Genomic DNA, 17,615 nt, shown 5'->3' on the forward strand with positions numbered 1-17,615 from the left:
GGAGGATGCCAGCGAGGGAGGAAGGTGATCAATTAAGACATTAAGCATTTTGCACCACATGGACACATCTGCATGGCAGCCAAATAATGCAGCCATCAGCTCATTTTCAGGGGGCTGTTGCCTACTTCAACTCAGTGCTCAGATCAAAGAGAAAATGTCTGCTTGCATTTTCTAATCAGAAAAGGGATGCTAATTTAGGTTCCTTAATGTGTGGCGATAAGAGACTTCTTCAATTAACTGAATTCTATAGCCCAGAAAATAAAAAAAAAGGGGGGATACAAAGGGAGTCAGGCTGGAAAGGCAGAAGTTCTCATTAAATCAAAGGTCCAATATTCATTACCTCCAGCATCTGGGGCTAAACACTAAACATGGAGCTCATCAAAGGGGGTTTAATGGGTTAAATTGAGAATATAATCTAATTAAAATATTAGATACGAGTAAATAGCTCTTTGATATTCATCTGAAGGTTTCATTAAAACAGGCACTTGAGGTTTGGATTAAGGGGGGATTATCACTTTTAAGCAGGAACAACAAGTTGAGGTGCCCTGATCAGAAATGCTTCAAAGTGTTACCATTTGGTTTGAAAAATAAAAGTAGGAAAGCAGAGCCTGGAACTATTTCCCAGCCTGGCAGTGCCCAAAGGAGTGGGGAAAGAGGCTGAGGAAGAGGAAGGTTCTGTTCCAGAAGCTGGAATTGGATGTTGAACGCGACAAAAATATCATGGAAAACATTCCCCCTGCAGCCTGCCCCACGTTCCCACACGGGATGATGATTCTCCCACCAAGGCTTCCCAAAATAGTCTCAGTATTTCTCAACATTCCCAAAAAATGCCCTCAACTTCCAGCTGTGAGCCCAAGCGGCTGATTCAGGAGGTGGAGGGGAGGTTCCTGCCCTCAGGGGTGTCAGGAGGGGTTTAAAGCAAGGCCCTGCCCCTTTGCCATGAAGAAGGGCAGGGTGGGGAATCACTTCTCCCTATGTTAAATTGGGAGCCTCCCATAAAAAAAGAGACCAAATAAACGGGACAAAGCAATTCCACACCATCTCAAGGTGGTTGGGGCTTTTTTTTTTTTCCCTTTTACCCAGCCTCTTTTCCAGATTTTAACTAACTCAAATTCCCTTGCTGTGTGCTCTAATCACATTTCATATGCTGGCTTAATTCATAATTTACTAAGTTAAAGAAATGGAAGCATCCTAAGAAACCCATCTGTTTGTTGCTATTTTTACAGCCTTAATCTGTTAAAAGCTCTTTCCTCTCAAACATGCAGCTCTCAATTATCCTTAGTTACCCAATATATTTTCCAACTGCTCCTGGTTAATCCCAGATTCTCTGCATGCTCAGCCAGGACTTGTTTGGAATTTTCCTGTCCCAGATGAAGCTTCAACATTTTGGGCTTGATGTGGAAAGTCTTCACTGAGAGGTAACAGAGTAACAGTTCAATAATTAACATTGTGTCATTACCAGCTGCTGCGTTTGGTGCATAATTTTGTTCTCTTTTTTAGTAGCAATGGGGTTTTTTTTGCCTTTATTTCTGGCCAAAAGTCTCATCTGCACTTCAGAAAGAGAAATACTGCCTGGGTTAAGATGATCAGATGAAACAGAAGTTTATTTTTAATGTTTTGTAGCTATGTCTGTATGCTTATATGTTTAAAAATGATCCAGCTGTGACAAGGCAGGAGCTGATTGCTCTGAAAGATGCAATTTCTGGATTATTTAGTTCAAAGAAAAAGAACAGAGGACCAGATTTAAAGTGCTATAAATGCAAATGGTCAATTTATTAAACAAAATAGGTACAGGTAGAACCAATTCTAACATTTAAAAATGGTTAGGCTTAAGGCAGTTTAAATTTCAGTGGGCTGGGAAATCAAGATGTGATGGTCATAATGGCTCAAAATAAAACAATTCAGGCATTTTTGCCTTGAAGAGATCGCTAAGATTTCCCAAACACCTATAAAATATGAAGGGCTTTGAAAGCAGCCACAACTTCCTTCTCCTTCTCATGCCTGTTCCACAAAGATTCCAGGGATGGGATTTGGGGTAAACTGGTTCCAGCTGGAGCCTGGGGCAGAGCCCTTTCCTCTTTCACCTCTTGGTCTGGTTGCTTCGTAACGAAGGTCTTTGGTCTTGGAATCTTCTTGGCATATTCCAGAGCCTAAAACCAGGAAAATTGGGGTAACTGATTAAGAGAAAACCTGGCCAACATTTCCAAGAATATTTAGGTGGGTCGAGTAAGGTTTCTCTGAATTCCTGATCTTGTTTCTGACAGAATTCCATCCCAGATTGCTTCAGTGGTGACTGCAAAATAACCCAGGCTGAGATTTGCTTCCTGACACCACTGAAGGCCACCTTCGACACTGAAGAAATGTTTTTATTTTAAAAAAGGAAGAGCAACAAAAATCTAATAAATTTATAAACATTTTTCCCCAGTCTCATTAAGCTCTGGTCCTCAGGCAGGAGTTTTGCAGGTGAACAGGACAAGCTCAGGCTCTACTGCACTGAACTATCAAAACTAAAAAGCAAAGTGATGCCTGGAACATGGAAGGCTGTCCTGGACAGGGAATGGAAGGAGTATGACAGAAATCCCAGAAGTGGCAGAGCCCTGGTTTAACCTGGGATGGGGTTTGGGATCTGTGTTTGTTGTGTGGATTTGGAAGCACCTCTTAAGTCTCCAGGGGGAGTTGCATTATCTCATGTTCCTGGTGGGAGAGTGTCTGGGAAGTCTCCTAAAAGAACCCAAACAATGCAGTTTTGTCTCCTTGTGGTTTAGGTTTGAGAACAAATGCAAGGAACTGAGGAATTCTGATACTGAACTCCACAGCTTTGTTCCTGGAGCCTGTGGCTGTCACTTGCCACCTTGCAGAAATACCCTTTAAAGGGACCCAGTTCTCACCTTCTGTCTGGACACCGATGACACCTGGGGTTTTGCAGGAAACCTCTGAACCACAGTAATATTTTTCATGTTATATTCATTAATCTGCCTGGAATATTCCTTTTGCAGCTTTAGCTTCTGTTTCTGAGAAAAGCAGAAAAGGGCTATGGAATTAAATGGCTCAGGGATCCATCAATGAAACCCTTTTCCCACCAATATTCCGTTCCCACCTCTGCTGCTGTTCAACCTGGCTTTGCCATTGATCCCTCAGCAGAACACAACAGGAAGCCCTGATAAATGGCACAGCTTTTTTTAGTTGCTTTTCCCTCTTAAGAGCTTTTCCCTGGACTGAATGGAGGATGGAGCTCAGCAGAAATGTGACAGGTCCATCTTTATTCTGAATGTCCTGAGCAATCTGTCTCCATTTCACCAGAGTGCAGCCAGATATTTTCTTGTGCTTACACAACTTTTACTTCCACTTTGAACATCTGATGCATCTTTACACTGGGAATGGCAACTCAGCCACAGGAGCGTGTCCTTTCCTGATGAGCAATTAGCCCTGATTAATTCCTATTTCTGGATTTTAAAAAATTAGAAGGTTAAAGTTATCCCCAGGACACTTGTCTTTCCTTCTATCTGAATTTTCCTTTAGGATCTCCAGCTAGCCAAGGATATAAAGTCCCAGATAATCATAAATTGCTTCTCAGCAGTGATTTCTTTGCCATTCTCCCCTGCTTGAATTCACTTTTGGGTCACTCACTTTCTCTTTGATTGCTTCATAGTCAGGTCCGAGGCCTCCAAGCTTCATATTCAGGTTGATGTAGAATTTTGAGCTACACACCTGAAAAACAAACAGCAAACAGATTTTCCTTGATGTGATTTCACAGAGAGATTCATTAAAGAAAGTCTTGTAGTGGAAACTCCAGGATTTAATTTGCAATCTCAGCCTTACCCCTGGCACGTCTCATTTAAAGTAAGTGGCCAACAGGACTGAGTTAATGGCACAAGTCAAACGACACAGAATTTCCTTTGGATCCAGGTGGGAAATTGCCAATTATCCAAAGCACAAACTGATATTTTCTCAATCAAGAATGACCTTTTGTGAGCTTTATTTTGAAACAGCTCAAAGCCACCCATTTGATGGGATTAGAAAGAGACTCCAAAGAAACTCTTGTAAGAGAAAAAGATAAAATTACCCGATTTTGGTGGCAAAAATTATCAAGTGATGTTGGTGACAGTAACCTTTCCTTGTTCTCAAAGCTGCACTGGAAAGTTGTCCACAGACAGCTGAAAAATCCATGTTTTGCTGCACAGCAAAGCTTGACAAGTGAAGGCAGGAGTGATGGGTGATGCCATTCCAATCCTTCAGGACATTACACAAAGGCCCCAGTATCTCCCTAATATTTTTATTCTCTTTCAAGGCCACTAGATTATTTTTGGAAGGGAATTATGTTTTAAATGCTTGTCAGTGAAGCTCATGGTGATCAGCTCTGCAGTAATTTCACCCACAGAATAATGCAGCAACACCAACTGCTGTATGCAAATAAAGTGGGCATTTCTTCAAAACACAGGTTCAAGCCGAACTCAACTGCAGAGAAATGAATTCTAAGCACTAAATTTCCTATTTGAGGGTTCTTTGTGTCAGCTATCCCTACTCTTACATGCTACAACTCACTAATTTTTGATTTTAGCCACTCTGAGGAGTACATTTAGCTGTGTCCCACAAAACCCGGGTTTTCTTGCTTTTGCAATGAGCATGAGTGCATTTGTTTATGAGGAAAAGCTGGATTTTCCTGGGAGACACAAACAGATTCTCTGTGCATTCCTCACATGTGAAGCGTGAGAAAACTGCCACAAACACAGGACAAGAAACAAAGGTTTGAACAGAAAGGGAAGGAAATCTGCCCTTCAGTTACCATCATAATCCTGATAATTCTTCTTAGAGGCACTCAGGCAGCAATACCCAAACTGCCTCCTGGATGAAACACAGGAATAATTATTCCAGCTTAGTTTGTCTGCCCTGAGACTTGAAGCAAACTTCTTAAACATTTAATTGGTCATGGACAGCTCTCTGGTGTCCCCCTGCAGCTGTGTTAAGTGCTGACACCAGGAAAAGTGGACACACAGAGGAGACAAAGAGATCCGAGTTTTAATAAGGACCCAAATGGGATCATCAGGACGCTTGGAATAATGTTTATGCTGTTAGCTTTACAAATCCTCCAAGTTTGGGGTTGGAATCCCTTGGAAAGCAGGAGATTTGAGCTGGCCAGCAAATGAGCATGAGCAGGATAATGGATGGCTCAGATCTGAGGCCAGGCTGCCTGCTGCTCCAGCCTGATCCTAAATAATTTTATCTGTGGATAACTTATGGGACAAACACAGCTCTGTGTGTCCCCGGAGCTAATCCAGACTGACCCAGGGAGAGCTGGTGGATCCATTTGCTCTTTGGACTAAAATGATTTCAGTGTCTGTTTCTACCTTTGTTCCATGACTTTTATTTCTCTGCTGGGTGTCCATGTGCTTCCTGTAACAATGAAATATTTCTCTGTTCTCATCACTTTTTTTTCACAAAGAACTTTGGATTATTAAGGAAAAATGTTAGAGGAGGCATAGAAATCTTAAACCACCCAACCCACATCTATTTTCTCACCTTCTTGCTGGCTCTGGGCTGGTTTTGCTTTTCCATTGGCAGGAGAGATCCTTCTGAGTTGCTTCGTCTCATTTTCCTCAGATTTCCTTCAGCTCTTCCTGAATCTCCCTGTGAACCCCCCTGTACCTGGGACAGGGCAGGTGGGAGCAAACTCCACAACCACTTGTCAGCAAAATCATCTCTTAAACCAGAAATTCCTGGCTGATGTTGCTCCATTTCTGTAAAGTGGGAGGTTCCACAAGAGGCTGTTGGCGAACTGTGAACAAAACATGGAAAAAGCCTTAAAAATGAGGGGGAAAGAGTAAAAAACCTTAATTTACACACAGCAGGGAGTTCAACAAACAACCTGAACATGGAATATGGGAACATGGAGATGGGAAGACAGGGATTTCCCAATAAATGACTTTGCTTGCACCCAAGTGTATGGAAAATAAATGGAAAAACTTGAAATTTCAACCTGATGCAAAAGTAGCTGAAGCCAACGAAAGGCTTTGGATCAGGCCTGCTGAGTACTGAAAGAATTATTTGTTTATGTGAAATAAAAACTTCATTTTTTTAAATCAAGACAGGTGAAATTCTACATGACTCAGGATTTTCCTGCTCTCCCCTTTAGGGACAGGATGGACCCTGGATATTCACCCTGAAAAGCCAATTTTGCTACAAACTCTCAATTTATGCACAATGCCCTTTCCTATCTGTATTTTAAACTTTTCCTCCCGGCCTCCTAGAAGGAAAATTTCAACTGGGGAAAATTCCATGTCTGGAGGACAGAACTGTCCTTTTCCCATGCCACATTTAAAAAGCAGTAGCTACAATGAATCTTCAATTAGTAGCAAATCATAACGGCAGGTTTGTAGCAAGATAACTTTATACTTCAGACTTTAAAGCATTTTCTTGTCCATTTGTTCATTTTTTGGGCATCACAGCGTTATGATAACATCATTTTATCACTTATATCCTTACCACCAACTGTGCTGATACCTGTTATCCTCATGAATATGATTTTTGAAATCTTGAAGTGGTGCTTGATCCTTCGCCCTTTCTTGAAAACTTGCATTAAAAATAGACGAAATACTCCTGAATTTTGGATGTGCCTGGCCACCAGTGCTGTTATCCCTGGAAAAATGCTGCCCAGGGATGTGGCTGGTTGAGTGTTGCCGTGGAATTCCATGTGGAGAGTCATGCTGGTGTTTCTTGCTCTCCTTGCTGGGATATTCTGGGTATAAATCCTCTGCTGGGTTAAAATTACGGAATATTGGGAGAAAACGATAGGTAGATGTGGTAAAATCTGGGTGAGTTGCATTTGGGAAATTATTTAAGCCAGTTTTGGATTTTTCTGCTGGGCCAGGGCCAACAGAAGAGCTTGGATTCAGACATTCCTGCAGCGCTGTGCTGCTGTCCTGCTCCACTGCACTGGGAGCAGCCTGAAATCCTGGGATTTGCTGGTGCCAAGACTTTGCTTCTGCTGCTCCTCCTGGGAGTTGCTGGCTGTCGTTCCTTGGAAAAGCTCTTCCATTGAGAGTCTGGTTGGATTCTGTTTTACTTGTCTGGGAGAACTTGTGCTGCTCCTGAAACAAGTTACCAACAGCTGGGTGAATTTCAGATTTCAGATATTCCTTAAGAAGTTTCATTACACACATCAAAATCCCTCCATGCTGCTTGCATCTAACCCTGCTCATGGCTGGACTTAACCCAAAATTCAAATCTGGAGGAACCCTCAGTCCAGAACAGAAGCAGAGACGTTATTCAGGTGCTGCACCGTGAATAATTCTGCATCAAGACTTTGCTTAATGGATAAAAACAGGTCCCTGCAGATGCAAACCAGATGTGGTAAATGTGGATTGAGGGAGTTTTATCTGCATGAGGTGCAAAAATAGGTGCCCTGAAGTGCCCAGGTCTAACCTTGTGGACTGGTGGTAGCTCCCTGTCAACCACTTGGAAAAAATGCTCCAAAAATCAAATCAGTTCTTGCTTTTTATGTACCAAATTTCAGGGAAAAATGGCTTTGTACACACTGTGAGACTGGCCCATGGTAGAACAGACTGATGCCAATGATATCAATAATTTTACTTCTAAACCAAGCACTCCTCCCTGATAAATATAACCCAGATGATAAAAATTCAAGAACTTAAGCACACCAGGACTACTGTTTAGAGCCAAACTGCCACACTCTAAACGCAAAATTCATTAAAATTCATCACTTTCCAATTACAGCATCAGGTGTTGCCCACTTGGAGGAAAGACTTGGATTCCACAAATCCATTCTCAGCCCATTAAATCTCTGTCAGGGCTGAAATCCTCCTCCCCACCCTCCTGTCCCTCTGGGGTTCTTTTGTGAGCAACCCTTGCAGTCAGCACGGGGCAAATGCACTCAGAATAACTGGTTAATGGTTGATGTGAAATCCACACAACTCCAGGAGGTTTTGGGAAGAGCTTTAGCCCTTGGAATCCTGACTCCTGGAGCTTCATGTCCTGGCACACTGTGGAATTATCTATTTTGGCCTGCTCCCAGTTTGGCTCCTGCCAAAATTATTATCTATTTAGGAGATTATATGGTTGATAATCTAAAATTACAAACTAGTACATGGTTGTGTTTGATGGTTTGGGAGGATTCTGAGCCAGAACTTCACTGTTTGTGCCTTATTTGTCCCCTAAAATTAAGGTGGAGTTAATTAATTGCCATAAACCAGAAAATGCAACCAAATAATCTCCTAAATAGATAATAATTTTGGCCAGAGCCCAACTGGGAGCAGGCCAATGTTTCCCCATTTAAACAATGAAATAAATAAATACCTACTTCATTCTGAAATGCCATGGAGAAAGCAAATCTTTCCCAGTGAACAGCAGCATAAAATCCTGTTTGTATTTTATAGCACTGCAAATCCCAGTCTTGAAATTCCAGAATTTAAACAGTGCCTGATCACTTCAGATCCTTGCAGCACACAGAGACTAACTGGGTTTGCCAATAATAACCCTGGGTTTTTTATCAGTGATGATAACCTGGTCCCTTTATTGCTCCAAAGACTGGATGACTGCATTGGTTTGAAGGCCAGTATAAATCAGATTTATAGATTGAGGAGTGTGGAGGAAGCGAGTGCAACTTCTGCTTGGAACATTTTCTGGTTTCTGGTAATTAATTAATTAACTCCCCCTTAATTTTAGGGGACAAATAAGGCACAAACAGTGAAGTTCTGGCTCAGAACCCTCCCGAGCCATCAAACACAACCACGTACTAGTTTGTAATTTTAGATTATCAACCAAATAATCTCCTAAAAAGATAATAATAGATAATAATAGATGCTGTGAGCTCAGAATTTCTTGGCATTTTGCTTTAAATGCATTCAGTATATAAAGCACACATGCATTAAATGATAGTGATTACCTATTGAGGTATATTTAAGGATTTCTTGTCAGTAATAGGGACTTTAAAAGCAACAAGATGACAGTTTTAAACATTCAAATTCAGTGCTTTTATAGATATATTTCAATTATTAAATTCTATTGAATTTCAGTTATCAACTTCTCTTGAAAAGGAACCTTGAGCTGCTGTCCTTTTGGGTACCCATTGTCTTCAGGCTTCATCTTCCCAGTCTGGAATGCTGGGACGCCCTGGAGTGGTTCTTCATCAGCTGGTGTAGGATCTGTAACCTAAAAACCAAGAATGTTCATGGTCACAGCACAACCAGATGAAAGGATTTCAAAATCTTGGGGGAAATGATGAGAAATGATTTGCATCCTATTAAAATGAAAATGCTACAGTTTGGCTCTGTAGAATGGGTAACAAGGAGAGAAACGGCCAAAAGAGAAAAAGAAGCAAAACCCAACTCACAGCTGGGAGGGAGGATTCCTTCTACTTTTAAGAGGAAGAAAGGAAAGGAAAATTGCAAGAAGTGTGCAGCACAGAAACCTTCTTGTACCTCTCAAATGCCTGGGCTCCTCCATTTCTATGAGAGCCACTGGATGCACCTAATAACAGAAAAACAACCAGAAACCATCCCTGGCCAGGCAATCAGACACATCCCAGGCCTCAACAAGAGAGGCTTGCAGGAAAAGCTGGCAAAACACAGTAATGGGGGGTGAAAAGCACAACGAGGAGCTGCAGAAATAAAGCATGGAATGCACAGAGCTCGGCAAAACAAGCTCGCAAACAAGGATATCTTCACGTGGCCACAGTTGTGGGATAACCACGGCTGGAAATTGAACTGGAGCAAGTTTTTGAGGGTGGTTGGTGGCACTGCACAAAGCCAGGTGACACCCTTGTAAATATAGCAATAATTAAAAATTTTCTTGAAATACTTAAATTTTTTTTTAATCTATAACAGTGCCGGAAATACAATTTTTAACGTTTTTTTAATTTAATTTTTTGTCCCAAACTATCTTGCCGAGTATTGTAGTTGATGAAGTGTGTTGGGCAGTGTCACTGTGATAGGGGACTGTGGCACAGGAACCTCTGCTCCCCTGCAGAGTAGCCCCACAGGAAAACCTGCACTGAGAACATATTTATGACCAAGAGAATTATCAACTGCAAATCATCAGTGGGAAGAAAATGTGGGAAGCTGAACCTCTCACTTTGGGCCTAAGAGATTAGGCCAGCTAAGAAAAGGTGGGCAGGGTTTATTGCTGAGTTTATGGGTGACCTCATAGCTCCAAATACATTGCAAATCCCATTAGTTGTGACTGGAAAAATTCACAAGAAAATTAAAAAATACCACAGAGGTTTTCCTGAGCTGTGGACAGACAGAGCTTTGCAGTGAATAAGATGTTTTTGGTGGAACCAACTGACTCAGTGCATGGATGGAGTGCTGGGCAGGTAAAACACACTTCTACGTTATCTCTTTGAAAGAGGAACAGGACACAACCTCTGCCAGCATTTTTTTTTTTTTTTTTTGTGAACCATTCTATTAATACCAATCAAATTGAGAAAATGATCAAATGAAATTGCATTTTGAGAATCATAAGCTGTGTAATGCCTATTCTGTTAAATTGAGGCCCATAATTGCTTCTCCACTGAAAAGATACAACAAAGACAGCAATCATGGCATGTCATTATCCCAGACTGGCAAACCAGCCTTTGCAGGGAGGACTTCAAAGGCTTGTGGTTCTCGAATTGCATTTGGCTGCTATTGTTGAAGCACAGGCAATCTTGATTAGGTGTTTACACCGAGGGAAGGCTCAGTGCACACAGAGTCTGAGTGCCTTGGTCTAGAGCCATTAAAAAATTGTACATTATGTTCCTGGCTTTGAAGTAAGGGGCTTGGAGGTAGGAAAGCAACTCAGATTGAGCACAGCTGAGCTAGATTGGGCCACTACTTCTCTTTTTGCCTCTCTCTCTCTCTCTCTCTCTCAGAGAAGCTCATCATGGGGTTCGTTAAGAACCAGGCAACACTGCAAAGAACTTGGTGCTATATAAAATGCTACAGAAATTAGTAAATATACAGATCAGCACGGGTTTCTGGTGTGTTTTGGTACATCCAGCACAGCTGTAAATCTTGCAGAGCGAGGCTGCAAATATTTTAACTCGTGTTATGTCAGCTGTGCACCAAGTCCTGCCCTCACAGTAAACACTCCCTCATCACCCCAGCCCCTGGCAGCCAGCAGTGAGCAAATCAATAAATCCAGCTTCAACCCCCTGCAAAGCTCAAAATAATCCAGTCTAGGAAACAACAGTTTGACTGGTGACATGTGGCTCATTTATTTCTGCACATACTTGGTGGTTTTGCACTTTGGATGCAGTTTTCCAGGTGAGGTGACCAAAGTTGGCACCTGGATTTTCATTTTAATAGGATGCTCCCCTCAGGCCTTTTTTCACCCCTCCCAACAAGACTGAGCCATGGATATCCTGGTTAGGGATAAGTAAATACTTCTGCCTGTGCTGCAGCAAATCCAAAGGTGGCTGACAGCAGGTGGTGATGCTGCTCGTGGAATCACACAATTATGGAATGCTTGGGTGGGAAAGGACCTTAAAGCTCCTCTTGTTCCACCCCCTGCCATGGGCAGGGACACCTTCCACTAGCCCAGGTTGCTCCAAGCCTGGTCCTGGAACACTTCCAGGGATGGGAAGTCCACAACTTTGCTGGAAAACAAGCAGTTGCAGCTGTATTGACTTGTCCAGGTAAGGAACTCACTTCCCTACCCACTGCCCGGCCCTTGCTGTGTCACACCTCTGCTGTCCCCATGGCCACTGCAGCAAGACAATCTCATAGCCCTGATTTTAACAGATTCCTTTGCCTATTTCATATTTTTGAACAGTGTCTGCACAATGAAGTCCTTATCCCTGTCTCCAGCACTTGGATAGGCAAGATTTCCAGAATTCCCTGAATAGAAAATATAATCATATCAACATAGCTCTAATCAGCATCCATCTACATTCATTATTTTTACCATCATTCAAATTAGAACTGAAAAAACCAAGTGCTCTTAATAGCTCTGCTAGAAAAAAAATCTTGTCCATCATTCCTGCCACTGGAATGTAGTCAGAAAATTCCCTCTAATGTTGTGTCAACTCTTCATTAGCCTTGGCAGAGGTGTCACTTGAAGCACAGAGTCCCTGGAGCTTTCCAAGGTAAGAATTTTCTGTGTGGAGTGATTCAGTGATCCCCCCCTTCCCATTCTGCATAATAAGTAGCAAGGGAAAGCAATAAACTCGTTTATAATGGTTCATTAGGAACTGTAATTACATTTCCACTCGAACCTTCCCACAAGTTGGCTGACACTGTGCAGCCGGTCAGGACTTCCAGACACAAGTGCTGATGTCCAATATCAGATTTGGTCTGGGATCGTGACAGGCTTGGGATATCAGCCCATGGAAATCTCATTGAGTTCAAGGCAAGCATGGTCCAGAGGAAATCATGGAGCTGCTCCATGGGCTGGAGCCCCTCTGGAGCCAGGCTGGGAGAGCTGGGGGTGCTCACCTGGAGAGGAGAAGGCTCCAGGGAGAGCTCCGAGCCCCTTGCAGGGCCTAAAGGGGCTCCAGGAGAGCTGGAGAGGGACTGGGGACAGGGGCTGGAGGGACAGGACCCAGGGAATGGCTTCCCAGTGCCAGAGGGCAGGGCTGGATGGGATATTGGGAAGGAATTGTTCCCTGGGAGGGTGGGCAGGCCCTGGCACCCTGTGGGGTGCCCCTGGATCCCTGGCAGTGTCCAAGGCCAGGTTGGATGGGGCTGGGAGCAGCCTGGGATGGTGGGAGGTGTCCCTGCCCATGGCAGGGGGTAGGATGGGATGGGCTTTAGGGATCTTTCCAACCCAATTTTGCATTTTCTCCACTGACCAAAACCTGGAATAAGCCATTAGCATTAGAGAGAATCATTATCAAACTCATGTTGGCCAAGCAGAAAAAATGAGAGGCAGCATAAAAAGAACCACTGCTGAGGGCCAAGGCAGATGCCAGGAAAGGAAGACAGAATTTCCTAAGCATCAAGATTAAAAACTAGTGTGAGATCTGTGCCACTTTCCTGGCCAGCAACAGGCAGCTGGAATGTGGCCATCACTGGGCTTGGGAGTAACTGGAGATTTGTCAATTATTCCATAAAGGGTGAAAAAGATTCTCCCTGGAAATCAGAAGTTGCCACTTGCATGGTGGATTTCAAATCTGCTTCTCTCCTCTGCACAGCTGAGAGTTTAACTCCAGACAAACCTTAGCCCATACAAATTAGGGAATATATAAATTTACCCACCTGCCTGTGAAGAACTTGCTGCTTCTTATTGTGCAGCTCAAGGTAGGAATTGCTCTTCTCTGACTTTAACCCTAAAGTCCGTTTATTTTTCTTCACAAAGTTTTTTCTTGCTCTTTGGGGTGGATCTTGTTGAATTTCAGGAGGAAAAGCACGGCCAGGATTATCTCTGGAATGAAATCCTTCTGCAGGTTCCCTCCTTTTGGCTTGTGGCCCATCAGGTTCATTGCTGGCCACAACATTTGCTCCATGAAAGCTGAATAATTCTGAGAGTGAATCCTGGGTCTTTGCCTCCTGTTGATTATTTTCTGAGGAGCCATCAGAATGGAGGTAAAATGAATCCAGTGAGAAGTCCTCACTGCTTCCTCCAGAAGCTTGGGATGCTTTCTCTGCCTTAAAAAATTCTGCTCCCTTTTTTGTTCTCTTCCAGTGAGGTTTGTACCTCAGGTTGGAATATTTGTCCACAGGCTGTTTTTTCCTAATTAAAAAACAAACACCAAATTATTTCTGCATAAATTGTACAAATTCTGTATTATTTCAGTGTGTAAACAGAGGTCCTGCTGTGGCCAAATGAATTATTTCAGTGTGTTCAGTATGGGATCAGGATCAGAACAGTTTTATGAAGTATTTTTTAGGAGAAAATTTAGGCAAGGCTTCCTCTTCCTTTTTAATCTTCATCATCAGTGAATGATAAATTGATCTCCCATTCAGATCACAGTGGATTACAATCATTATCCCAAATTTGGCATAGAAATTGTAAATCTTAGCAGAATCAGCTAAAAGGTGAAACGATAAATTGCATTATTTTGTTGTTTCCTTAAAATTATACAGTCTGCAAAAGGTAGCTTGTGTTGTTCCTTCTTCAAAGACTCTGCTGAGTGAAATAAAAGTGAAATTCCTGGTAAAATCAGTCTCTCAAGTGTCCCTTTGAGGCTGTCCAAGCAAGAATAGCCTCCAGCTCTGTATTCTTATTTTCTCTTCTCATTCCCATGAAACACCATGATGCTTTGATAAAAAACTCCGTCTATAAAAGACTTAATACCACTTTTTATTATAAAGCAAGCTGTGATTGAGATAAGAGTAGGAAAACACAAATCAGAGAGATCTGTGAGTTTGCCTATTTTTTTAAGGAGTTGCCAAATTCTTGCTCTGAATCACATTTGTCATAAAGCAAAGCCAGATGCTCTGCCTTAAAAAACCCCACAACTGATCCAATTTCTGATTTCAGATCTGATCCAATGGGAGGAAAACCAACTACAGGAGTCAAATACATCCAAATAGGCTTCCAAGAGATGTGCAGGCAGTGGCAAGAGGAAGGAATGAGGGAGAAAAAAGCTTTTAACACTGTTTTTCTCTTCCCTGGACCTGCAGCACAGCCCTGGTTTCTTGGTGAATCTGCCAGAGGGACATTTACAGGCACTGAAATCTGGTTGATTCTTCAGCTCCTATTAAAGAAATCTGCTGGATTCCCCATAGTGTGGCCTAGTTAATGATATTAACATTTCCCTAAATCATTTATTCCCCCTTTCTCAGTGAGTTCCATGCCTCTGCCTATGTTTCAAGTGGCTCCTAATAACAAAATAATCTGTTTGTTTTTGCTTTCCAGGTGAGCATTGGTGCCACGGTATCCTGGAGCTGATTTCCAGCAGGGAAAACATCATTATTCCCAGCTGGCAGGCACTGTAGGTAAACAGAACGAGGTGAGGCTGTTTTGAAGTGAGTACAGAAATATGTGAGCTAATTGCAATGATTGAAATGGCAGAGGATAATGCTAAAGAGCCCCTTTGTGCTGAAATGTGTGCACAGAACCCAATTGTGGGACTCAGCCCAGGTCACCGCGCGGAGACAAAATGAGTGTGAAGAGCTCCTTCATCCCTAATCATCCCCAGACAAAAAGGGCACCTTTTATTCCTGCCCCCAGCTCGATGGGGAGGTTAGATGGACTCTGTGCTCCTCAACAAAAGTGTGGTGAGCAGACAGCAGATGCAGCATTTCCTCTTCAAATTCCGAGGTTGGTAATGGATGTAGAGAGGGGGTTTCATATGTATATGCTGTGATATTTGCTCTGCTTAATGGACTGCACTGGAGTACTTACTGGGCTAAGTTCAAACAAAATAAAATCAAATTTCCATCTAATGAAGAGCCTCGCATTCAGCACAGTATTCAGTCCAAAAAAATTACTAAAAATTAGAGCATGTTTCTAGTACAATTAACATCATTTGCACTCACAATAAAATATTCAATAACTGGCCATTTTGCTTGTTGAGGAGGTGAATAAAAGCATGCTATTAATCATTTAGCCTTCATTTGTTTGTCATTTTATTTTAAGTAGACTATTAAATGGAAACTGCACATTGTTATTACTTCGGGTTTAATGTAATCCCTTTAAACTCCAGAATTATTCCCAATTTATCCAGGGTTAAACCTTCCACGCATATGACAGGATATTCAATTTTATTTTACGTACCGAGTTAATGCTTTCTGAAGAATGTTTAAATGTGGCATTGAGGAACACAGGGTTTTAAAGTGTCAGAATTATTCTACTCCACTGAAGTTTAAACCTTACCTTCCACTGCCATAATTCTTTTGTTTTCCTTTATAATTTGTGTCATGCTCAGCTCCTTTCTCTCCCGAACTCATCTCCTCCAAGCTGTCCTCTTCCAAGCTGTCATCCTCCAGGATGTCATCAGGATCCAGCCCTACCAGCCCCTCGTTTTCCAGGATCCTCTGTTGGAGTCCCAGCTGGTACTGCCTCTCCTCTGCCAGGCTCTTGGAGTCGGATTCCTGGGAATCATCCGAACTGGAGGCAGAGCTCCCATCCCTTCCAGACGCCCTTTCCCAACTCGCAGGTTGGAAAACGGGTGGCATGAGGACTTTTGGAGGGACATGGATGTTATTCATGTTGTAAGTGTGTGGGGAAGAGACTGAAATGTGTTTCACATTTGAAGAATTCATCCCGAGTTTGGCTCACACCAGCTCTGTGTTTGGAGAACACACAAACATAAAACATTGTTACCTTGTCATAATATTTAAAAGCTGAGTTTTGGGTACTGCCATTGGCTTAGGCTCAGAATTTGACCTTCTGTTGTTCAGACAACTCTTTCTTCTCATCTGTCCCACTGATTTTCCTTTAAGCAGTACTATCAAGGTCTCTACATATCAAATACAGGATTTATTGCTACGAAATCTCCACTATTGATGGCAATAAAGAACGCAGAACCAGCTTGCGACAAAGAAAATGAAGCTGAGGCAAAGCATCTGTTATCTGTGAACTTTTGAGAGTTAAAATGAATTTTGTTTGTTCTCTTTATGCAACTTTATACCCCCTGGACACGTAAAAGCAGCAAGAAGGTGTGACAGGGAACACATTGAGAACTGGAGCTCTTTCTGAATTAGGATGAGAGTTTTCTTTACACTCGGCTGAAGCGCTCAGCAGTCATTTGCACTGCCAGACATTCCCAAGGTGAAGTGGGAGGGAGGAAAAGGAATGTTTTGTGCTGAAATGTGCCTTAGTCACAGTCCCCTCTCCCGTGTCCCTGTCCCTCTCCCCTCCTGTTCCCCTGTCCCGTCTCCCTGTCCCCTCTCCCCTGTCCCTGTCCCTCTCACCCCTCTGTTCCCGGCTCATTCCCGGCTCATTCCCGGTCCCTGTCCCTCTCACCCGTCTGTTCCCGGCTCATTCCCGGCTCATTCCCGGTCCCTGTCCCTCTCACCCCTCTGTTCCCGGCTCATTCCCGGCTCATTCCCGGTCCCTGTCCCTCTCACCCGTCTGTTCCCGGCTCATTCCCGGCTCATTCCCGGTCCCTGTCCCTCTCACCCCTCTGTTCCCGGCTCATTCCCGGTCCCTGTCCCTCTCACCCGTCTGTTCCCGGCTCATTCCCTGTCCCTGTCCCTCTCACCCGTCTGTTCCCGGATCATTCCCGGCTCATTCCCTGTCCCTGTCCCTCTCACCCCTCTGTTCCCGGATCATTCCCTGCTCATTCCCTGTCCCTGTCCCTCTCACCCGTCTGTTCCCGGCTCATTCCCTGTCCCTGTCCCTCTCACCCCTCTGTTCCCGGCTCGTTCCCGGCTCATTCCCTGTCCCTCTCACCCGTCTGTTCCCGGCTCATTCCCTGTCCCTCTCACCCCTCTGTTCCCGGATCATTCCCTGCTCATTCCCTGTCCCTGTCCCTCTCACCCGTCTGTTCCCGGCTCATTCCCTGTCCCTGTCCCTCTCACCCCTCTGTTCCCGGCTCGTTCCCGGCTCATTCCCTGTCCCTGTCCCTCTCACCCGTTTGTTCCCGGCTCATTCCCTGTCCCTGTCCCTCTCACCCCTCTGTTCCCGGCTCGTTCCCGGCTCATTCCCTGTCCCTGTCCCTCTCACCCGTCTGTTCCCGGCTCATTCCCGGTCCCGGGCCCATTCCCGGACGTGTCGCACCCCCCCCCCCCCCC

General features: G+C 43.6%; 1 protein-coding gene and 1 long non-coding RNA gene across 3 annotated transcripts; one reads left to right on the top strand and one right to left on the bottom strand.

Annotated features, from left to right (window-relative positions):
• The first annotated feature begins 1,332 nt into the window (after positions 1-1,332).
• On the top strand, positions 1,333-16,573 carry LOC116455744. The gene is made up of 3 exons (XR_004244462.1): positions 1,333-1,418; positions 14,794-14,887; positions 15,806-16,573. It is a non-coding gene; the product is annotated as an uncharacterized LOC116455744 (long non-coding RNA).
• JHY (junctional cadherin complex regulator) lies at positions 1,755-17,599 on the bottom strand. Of its 2 annotated transcripts, none has more exons than XM_032133975.1 (9): positions 17,548-17,599; positions 15,754-16,165; positions 13,191-13,665; positions 9,055-9,165; positions 6,499-7,085; positions 5,518-5,773; positions 3,628-3,708; positions 2,889-3,011; positions 1,755-2,150 (listed from the first exon to the last, which is right to left on the bottom strand). In XM_032133975.1, exons 2-9 carry the CDS (start codon positions 16,140-16,142, stop codon positions 1,947-1,949), a joined length of 2,226 nt encoding a protein of 741 aa, XP_031989866.1. In that variant the 5' UTR covers positions 16,143-16,165; positions 17,548-17,599; the 3' UTR covers positions 1,755-1,946. The 2 variants fall into 2 exon arrangements, with proteins under 2 accessions (XP_031989866.1, XP_031989867.1); XM_032133976.1 differs by lacking the exon at positions 17,548-17,599 and adding an exon at positions 16,846-16,870.
• Positions 17,600-17,615: the final 16 nt, after the last annotated feature.

This window comes from Corvus moneduloides, chromosome 25, assembly GCF_009650955.1.
Source record: "Corvus moneduloides isolate bCorMon1 chromosome 25, bCorMon1.pri, whole genome shotgun sequence".
NCBI lineage: Eukaryota > Metazoa > Chordata > Aves > Passeriformes > Corvidae > Corvus > Corvus moneduloides.

Excerpts from the sequence above, each read along its gene's own strand:
- JHY (XM_032133975.1), bottom strand. The coding sequence starts at position 16,142 with ATGAATTCTTCAAATGTGAAACACATTTCAGTCTCTTCCCCACACACT. Across the intron at positions 7,086-9,054 it reads CAAAAGGACAGCAGCTCAAG|GAGCAGCACAAGTTCTCCCA; the intron begins GTTCCTTTTCAA and ends AACTTGTTTCAG. Across the intron at positions 3,709-5,517 it reads AGCCCAGAGCCAGCAAGAAG|GTGTGTAGCTCAAAATTCTA; the intron begins GTGAGAAAATAG and ends TTTGTTTTTCAG.